Raw genomic sequence first — 9,619 nt, 5'->3', positions numbered from 1 at the left:
ATCATCAACCGGTTCGGACTGGAACTGCGTCGCACATACACATAGATGCACGTGGCATGTGTTTACAATTTATTCTACTGTAAGAATTCAAATGAAACTTGTCAAATGAAGCAAATTCCATGAACGCAGTCTATATACATTGTCCATGTCACAGGAAAACTAACGTTACCCATTCTACCTTCGGTGTCACACAGCGGATGCTTCCTGTAAATATATAATGGTGTTTATCATTTCAACAGTGGCGAAAAGTAATCGTTTAAGTGTTAAGGGGAATTGGTCAATGTCGGGTTGACTGCAGCCGTGCTGTGTTTATTGTCACAGAATAAGAAAGGAAGTTAGAGCATCGAAATGTGCAGCTGGGCCAGCGAGAACAGCTTCAAACCGGTTTAAACGCCTGGCAACAAAAGCTGGAGCTCTTGCAGAACACACCGCACAATGATGAAGACAGACCGGGATGTTGCAGACCAACACATCCACAGTCATTCACAGCGGTCATCTCACATTATGACACAATGATATGATATGACATTTAAAATCATAACACCGGATTGTCCAAAGAGCCAGTTCAACATCCTGAACTGAATTTACCACGGAAATCATCATCATTTCGCGGTTGGGGTAGGTTAAGCTTTTACTTTCAATCTCTTAGTGAGACGTTATAATGTTTTTAATAGTACTATTCTTTAATATATTGGATATTCACGTCACAAAAAGCAAACAGGTTTTCAGCTTTAAATGAAACCTATAGCCTACGTTTTTCATTGTTGTTTTCATTACGTTGATAGTATTCACAACAGTTTGAATTGCATTTATGTGAAACGAATAAACAAAAACATAGGCTTAATATTCATCAGTATTACTGTACTGTTCTATGAGAACTGAACTGAGTTGGACGGTGACATCATTTTTTGCAGAATTGCATTATAGATGAACTCGTTTAATTACTGATGATCTTTACAACGGAACTGAATCGACACTGAACTGAACAACAGCCAAATGCATCATTTTCCTGCTATGGCTGTAAAGCTGTTTTGAAACTATCTGTGTATTGTATAAAGCGCTGTATAAATAGACTTGACTTGACAAGAGTTCAGGAGCGCGGATGAGCGCACAGCTGCAACCGTGCGCGCTCCTGAACTCTGCGTCCGTGCGCTGCTTTTACGCGCATTCCGCACACCTTGTTCTTTGGGTTTGTTCTTTATGTAAGTTAAGTTAAGTTGAGTTGAGGTTGGAATGCAAGATATGTTCCTCCACGAATAAAATCAGATAAATTAATAATTGTGCTGCCTGGTAAACCCTTCAATATGGGGAAGATGGCAATATCCGAAATCCTTGTGGGGATTTATTCGGTCCCCATGACCAACATCTTATAAATCATATTAAATTAGCCTATGTTTTTTGAAAATGTACAAATTCTGTGATGGTAAGGTTTATGGGTAGGGTTAGTGTAAGGGGAAAGAATGTACAGTTTATATACAGTATAAAAATCATGTCTATGGAAAGTCCCCATAAACATGATAACGTGTGTGTGTGTGTGTGTGTGAAAGAAATGAAATGTCATTTATTTGTCTGAACAATGTCTTTAAATGTGTTTTTCACCACAGGAACCCAGTGTAAACATGAGCGCAGGGAACACAAAACAAGCCCCGGATGGTGGATGGGGTTGGGCCATTGTGGTTGCCTCTTTCATGGGTCAGCTCCTGGCCTACGGCTCGCCTCAGTCCGTGGGGGTGCTTTACCCGGAATGGCTGAACACCTTCCAGGATGGCAAAGGCACAACAGCGTGGGTCGGCTCTCTCGTGTCTGGGGTCGGACTCATCGCTAGTAAGTTTTCAACATTGAAACGAGATACTTTATGCTTAATAAATCTACCCTGCATATTGCATCCCCTTTGTTCCGGGTAAATATACCATGGTAAACATAAACATAACTAACCACAATGAGTCTAATGACTATGCTTTCCAACTCCATATGATCATAATTCAGCTTCAAACTATAAATACTGAGCAATTATTAAATGAAAAGTCTTTGACCTTGTTTTTCATTATGAAACTTGTTTATCAATATAAAATAAAGAGCAGCGTGTCAAATCAATAGGGCTACAGTTGTGACTAATGATTTTCGGTTTGTGTCAGTGGGACATTTGATGTCATGTCTTGTGCTTTCATAAGTCAATCAAAATCTGCCTAGTTAAATGCCCCGGCTTACATCCGATTTTTTTTTAAGCAGTTATTGATTGTATTTCTATTTTGAGTTTCCCATTCTCTAATAAGGTGATGCTTTTGTCCTTTTGCACAGGTCCCATCTGCAGTGCCTGTGTTGTGAACTTCGGGGCCAGGCCCGTAACCATCTTCAGCGGGGTCATGGTCTCCGGAGGGCTTATGCTGAGCGCTTTTGCACCCAATGTTCAGTTTCTCATATTTTCCTATGGGATAGTTGTTGGTAAGTATCTCACATTTCAAAGTCTGAATGTGGGCCGATGGACGATATAATGCAGAAAATGTTGCTAAAATTAAATGTGCTTATTTTCACAATATTTGCTCAAAATGTATTAAAACATTAAAAAGTCGCCATATTTATTGGCATATTAAATCCTATTTTTATATCTATTATATCTATAAGTATTATTAACTTAAAGGGGTAGTTCACGCAAAAATGAAAATTCTGTTATTAATTACTCACCTTCATGTCGTTTCAAACCTGTATGACTTTCGTTCATCTTCAGAACACAAATGAAGATATTTTTGATGAAATCTGAGAGTTTTCTGTCCCTTCATTGGCAGTCCACGCAACTACCACTTTGACGCTTCAAAAGGTTCATACAGTGATCGTAAAACTAATCCATATGAATTGAGCGGTTTAGTCCAAATTTTCTGAAGAGACTCGATCGCTTTATATGATGAACAGATTGAATTTAGACATTTAAATATTCATCAACTCACACATCAGTTGTGGTAAACGGAAGGTCAAATGTTCCCTTGACGTGCGAGAACCAGTTTCAAAACCAAGCTCTCAGATTTCATCAACAAGATCTTCATTTGTGTTCCGAAGATGAACAAAAGTCTTAAGGGTTTGGAACGACATGAGGGTTGGTAATTAATCATTTTTGGGTGAACTACCCCTTCAATTATTCTGTAGTTTAGGGGGATATTTAGAGTTTGAGTATGGTCTTGTGCTCAAGCCCCCTTTTCTTGGATAGCAACACAAATCTGTTTGCCTTTATTATAGTTGATTATAATGAAGATTAAATGAGAGGGTGAACTTTTCTTTAACCTCACACTTTTATTATACAGGACTAGGCTGTGGACTTATTTATGCTGCTACTGTAACCATCACTTGCCAGTATTTTGACAAGAGACGCGGTCTTGCTCTCGGCATTATTACAACAGGTAGGCTAAATATATCATCAGTTGAAAATGATACAATGTTTAGACACACTTGACTAAATTTATGTTTCTCATCATTTTAAAAACATTTTTATCTCAAAGCATGAATATAAATTTCTACTCAAAGCTGACATTTTATTAATTTAATTATTTATTTATTACAAATGGATGAGTAGGATCGGATGGGGAAATATGTAGCACGTGAACTCCTTCAATGCTGTTTTTAAAAAAAAGGAATATATAAAAAATAGTTTTCATGACTACTATTTTTCTAAAATGTGTAAAAAGTACTTATTAGGGCTGCATGATTTGGGGGAAAAATCGTATTGTGATTTTTCTAATAAGAAATGCGATTATGATATAAAATGTGAAAAATATTCCAGGTTTGCAGGCCTGCACAATTTGGCCATATATTCTCTATTGTTGATAAGCACTTATCATTGCAATGTTGCGTTCCCATGCAAAGATCAGCAGTTTCTCTGAATAATAATGAGCTGCTGACATGTAAGAACAGAGTGCCCTGCTTTCTAAGATCAAAGTGAACGATAAATGGAGTTATTGTCTCCCAAAAGAAAGAACCTATTCTGAACTGCCTGGAACGAGTCAACTGTAATTTCAGTCTTGCTTCCTGCACGAACCTACAGACGTTTGTGACAAATCAGCAAAATGCCAGCCTAGCTTTAGTGGCTGCTCACAAAAAAACATCTACTTTGACCCGCCCTCAAACACTGTAGTTGTAGCTGAGGCCTGGAAGAGTTTGGTTCATGTTGTCTAAAATTCGAGAAGACGCTATTTTCTGAGCTGCGAAAGGAAATCCACCAACGCCATTGTTACTCTTTTTTATCACTGTGCACCAAGTGCTGAGGAAGCCTCTGGAGCTGAAATTCAGATATGGTAATGGCCGTTTGGTGTCCGACACACGCTGTAAGCTGTCGACCAATCATAACAGACTGGGCCATCTGACCAATCAGAGCAGCATAGGCTCTCGGAAAGGCGGGGTTTAGAGGGGGTTTTCTCCTGTGTGAAAAGAGGTGATGATGCCATGTTTATTTTGAGAAACCTAGTTTGCATGTAAACCCATTTTAGGAGACCTTCAAAACAAAATTAGGAAACTCTAACCCTCTGGTGCTCTTCGCGTGTCGGTCAAAAATTTTTTGTTTGTTTTTTTTTGTCAATGAAATGAATGTACTATATTTTAGTTTGATGTTTTTTATTTAATATTTTGTATTTTTAGGAGATTTTTTGTATACTACATTATATTTACGCTGTATTTATAATCCATTTATTAACTTTTTGAGCATAGACCTGAAAGTTAAATTTCCAACTTAAACTGTCGTAAATCTTAAATGCTTTAGAGCACAGAAGAGTACGATCTCTTTTCAAAGACGACACTTGGCAGATTATTGCTGAAGTGAAAAAAAAGTTTAAAAAAGTGAATTTAAAAAAAGTAACAGAATTTGACGTGTATTGTTATATACAAAATGCACAAAGATACTATTTTCAATTTTTATATGAAATATATTTTCTAAATCACATTTTACTCTAAATCTGCAAGAAAATCAAGCCATAAATCTAAAAAAGTTTAAATTTGAGCTTTATATCTTGATATAAAATTCACTTTCAGTAAGATTTTGTTTGGCTCCAGTACCAACATTTTTCACTAGATATTTTTGACCGCGAGGAGCACAAGTGTGACAATTTTTTACAGGGCCATTTAACCTTTTCGAATCATGTCCACAATTTTTGTGTGTGTGTGTGTTCACATAGCAAGTGCCAAAACCTTTACCAAATTTCGTACCATTCCAGTGAAGTAAAAAAAAAAAACATTCATTCAAAAATGACCAAAGAGCACCAGAGGGATTACTTAAGTCGCAGCCTTTGCAATTTGATACTCGCACTAAGCCATCTCACAATTTCGGTTTTACTTCAATTAATCATGCAGCCATAGTACTAATAACATCCATATCCAATTAAAGTAAGCCAATTCAATCCTTCTCATGTTTCCAGGTACAAGTATTGGAGGTTTTCTCTACGCTACAGCACAGAATGAGTTCATTGCACTCTTTGGACTCGACGGCTGCCTTTTGCTAATTGGCTGTTTTGCACTAAACATCATCGCCTGTGCTGGACTCATGAGACCACTGCACCTGCCGGCCTACTACCTGAAACAGAGAGCAGCGCTGGTCGAGAAGGCAGAGGAAAAGGTTCTGGAAAAGAGCCCTGTCGTGGAGGACCGCATCAAGAAAAACCAGTCCGTCAACGTTCTCGTCACCGGAGAGACGAAAGAGCCTCCACCGTACGAGAAGACCCTCCTGAGTTATGTTGTGTTGGTGCGGCTCATGAAGAAGAAACAGAAGGAGTACTTAGAATACTTGAAGTCGACAGGGGAACTGCTTCAGAACAGGGTCTTCTCGGCCATGTGCGTGTCTCTGTTTGCGTATTGCCTGGGTGCGTACACTCCTCTTCTCTTCCTGGAGGATTTGGCCCAGAGAGAGGGTCTGGTCGATGGCATCAGCACCATCCCGCTGGTCTCCATCATGTCCATTGCTGCAGGAGTGGGGAAGCTGTTGCTGGGCATCACGATGGATATCCGCTGGATGAACAGCATCTTTCTGTACAGCTTCACCCTGCTGGGCTCAGGGGTGGCTCTTCTCATTATCCCCGTCACCAAGAACTACACTGGGCTGCAGGTCATCTCAGCGGTGCTGGGCTTCTTTTCTGGAAACTGGTCCGTCGTACCCTACATGACCACTAAGGTTGTGGGAATGGATCGTCTGACCGAGGCATATGGGATCTTGATGTTCTTTGGTGGATTTAGTATAATGCTTGGACCACCTGTCGCAGGTAATTTTTTTTACTTGTTGCCATGATTTTAGTTCAGACGCTATGCAAGCCTTTAAAATGAACTTAATTCACAAATTAATTAGTACGGACCAGAGATTGGCCAAAATCTGAATTTTTCTTTTCAGTTCATCAGTGGGATTTTGAATTGGAAGTTCACTTCAGTTATTAGCAAATGATTAAGTACAAACCAGAAGTTGGAAAAAATAGAATATAAGAATCCACTTCTTTTCAATTCATCAGTGGGAATTGGTCACATAAATCACAGGATGCTGAATTGGAATGACTTGGGCATAAAGATTTATTTGGAAGACTTTGGCATAAATTAGACCATTTTGGGAAATTATGTGTTTTTTCACTATACTACGTAAAATTAAAGTTAATTAATTAAATATATATGAATACATTTATATAGGTGGGTCAATGACATTCCTTTTTTGCCAGGTTCTATTTGTTTATCCAATACTACATGAAAATTGCAATTCAAATATGCAATACAACTCTTCTATAATGAAGATGTCTTTAATTTCCGAATTAAAGGATAGGTTCTCTGATTTTCAACCAGCTTTGTATCGTTACGATGTCAGTAGTATATGTAAATTAACTTCTCTGTTACCTATTACACAAAGATAGGTCTGTTTATTTGTCAGCAAAACATGCATCATTTAATAACTTAATTTAAAAGAAAGATTAAGATGTGTGAAATCACATGTATTTAAGTTGTAAGGAAAATATGATATTGCTTTTACTTTGATGGTTACACCACATGACATTTTAGAGCGCATGATTTTGAAACTTCCGCATCAAACCTCCACATTTTTGTATCCCCGCCAACGGACAGTCAGATCAACAGTTGGAGCGGCACCAAAATCAAAGTGCATTATGAATGTTGATGTTCTTGCCAAAAGGGAACGCCACAGCGCTTTTTCTTTGTCTTGTTTTCTCTAGTCATGTAGCATATATATATATATATATATATATATATATATATATATATATATATATATATATAATGATTTAGATGTATTTGTCATTAAATGTAAAGGTTTTTTTTTTTTTATGAAACACTTGAACACATGATACCAACATAAATACAAAGAGTACATTTCCAAGATGCGTTTTAAACTAGATTTTTAAAAGATTATAATCCTTTATTTTGGACACTTTTTTTTTCACTGACCCAGGTGACATTGAAACATTTTTATGATTAGCTGTTTGAATTTGATTCCATATAATTATACTTTCATAAATGATCATTCTTGATTAAGTTGTAAATTAATTCTTGATTAAGTTGTAAATGTGCCAAGAGTAAAGAGTCAGCAGGTTTACCTGTGTGGTGAGATCCAGCATGTAACTCTGCCACTTGTTTGGTTTCTCACTCCAGGCTGGATTTACGACTGGATGCACTCCTACGACCTGGCGTTCTACTTCAGCGGGAGCTTCGTGCTGCTGGGAGGAGCTGGCCTTTTTCTCTCGGCTTTGTCCTGTTGGAACAAGAACCAGGATGAAACCAATACGCCAGACACGGAATACACTAATGACTATAACAAAGTGGCAACAGTGGCCTGAAGCATAAATACAAGATTAACTGCTGTACAGAAGATGAATTCTCACACTGTAATAACAAAAAAGCTGAAGCCGCTGAACATGTCAGCTGGATGTTTTTACTCAGCATGTTACGCTGAAGAATTCTAGAAAATGAAGAAAGGATCGTGCTTAGACTTGTGGCCTTGTTTTAGGAGGCTCTGGTCCTGCATTCAGAACACTCTTTTAGACTTTCTTTTAGATTTGTTTTGTTTACTGTACGGATCGGAGTAAATAGAGATGGGAGTCTTCAGTCCCACGTGTCACCGATTTTAGAGAAACAATGTTTTCAAACATCTCAAGTTTCATGAGATGACTGTTTTTGTCTTTCTTTCTATAGACGTACAAGACTTCACTACACTAATTTTTGTATTTGATTAATATTCCACAATCTGAAAAACATTCTTCAGTATTTGGACGGGTGATAATCAATGTCTTGTGCTGTACCAAAGTTATGATTGTTGTTGAGTTATTTATTGTGTTTGATTTGTTGCTTTTATGTTTATGCCTTGTTTTTTATGAAAAAAAAAAAAAAGGATTTCTTAGTGACAGACTGTTGTCTGTAGTTGATTTAAAACCACATGCTATTAAGGAATACGTATCTGTGAAAATGCTGTCAGGTTGTTTTATAGCAGTTTAGCCATCTTTTAATTTCTTTATTTGTATACTTTTTAAAATACCAGCTCTTATTGACTGTTTTACACATTTTGCAATAGGCTGTGTATGTTTGTATTTGTACTGCTTTCTTGTTTAGTTTTTTTTTATCGTGGAAAGACATTGTTACTTGAAATATGTTTTTAATATTCAAGGAACAGTGTAAAGTGGAATAGGACACATGGGTATATATTTGCTCCACCACTGTAAAAAACGATTACAGGAATCTTTCTGGTTATGGCACCTTTAGATGTAGTGCCATTATTATTTGTTTATTTTATTGTTTTATTTGCATTTGTATGTTTTTTATAATTAAAGTATTGATGATATAATTGTTGCTTGCTTTATAGCCAGTTTTCTTTTTTAACAGCCTATTTTTTCAACACTAGTCATGGCCTATTCACGCAAAATGCAAACAATGCCTAGCCTACTGTAAAGATTTGCACTGGGTTTCATTAGACTTGCCATGAGAGGTGGCCTTGTCATCTCCATGGAAACAGTAACCATAGTGAATGCAATCAGAGGTCCATTTATCCAGTCACCAGTGTTTGTTTGCCGGCAGGTTTTGATAAAGGTTGTAAAATGATGATACAAATAGTTGTTGATGCTTATATACAGTAGGTAATCAAATCGAAGTTGTGTTCTCTGCATAACCTAGAATAGAATATTGTTCAACACAAGTTGAAACCAAACACTAGACTGATTCCCAGATTTATCTACACTGAACAAAATTATAAACGCAACACTTTTGTTTTTGCCCCCATTTTTCATGAGCTGAACCCAAAGATCTAAGACTTGTTCTATGCACACAAAAGGCCCATTTATCTCAAATATTGTTCACAAATCTGTCTAAATTTGTGTAAGTGAGCACTTCTCCTTTGCCGAGATAATCCATCCACATATCAAGATGCTGATTAGACAGCATGATTATTGCGACAATTCACCATGACGTCACAACAATAATAGACGTTCTTCCGGGTGGCAAAAGCCGAAGCGTTCCCATGGCAACGCTAGTAAATTGCTTGGAAGGGAGACCCACCGTCAGCAGTAGCTTAATCTACATTTCAACAGGTAACATTAAGTTGATTCAAAAACAGATGTTGTGGAAATTCAGACTCATAGTTAACATGATCACTGAGGGACCGATTAACTAA

At 37.3% G+C, this 9,619-nt stretch overlaps 1 protein-coding gene across 1 annotated transcript; it reads left to right on the top strand.

Annotated features, from left to right (window-relative positions):
* Positions 1-8,802, top strand: slc16a9b (solute carrier family 16 member 9b). The gene is made up of 6 exons (XM_079851688.1): positions 1-618; positions 1,605-1,824; positions 2,299-2,442; positions 3,294-3,389; positions 5,394-6,230; positions 7,612-8,802. Exons 2-6 carry the CDS (start codon positions 1,620-1,622, stop codon positions 7,794-7,796), a joined length of 1,467 nt encoding a protein of 488 aa, XP_079707814.1. The 5' UTR covers positions 1-618; positions 1,605-1,619; the 3' UTR covers positions 7,797-8,802.
* Positions 8,803-9,619: the final 817 nt, after the last annotated feature.

This window comes from Squalius cephalus (assembly GCF_949319135.1).
Source record: "Squalius cephalus genome assembly, chromosome: 19".
NCBI lineage: Eukaryota > Metazoa > Chordata > Actinopteri > Cypriniformes > Leuciscidae > Squalius > Squalius cephalus.
This window is presented reverse-complemented; position numbering and strand designations above follow the sequence as displayed.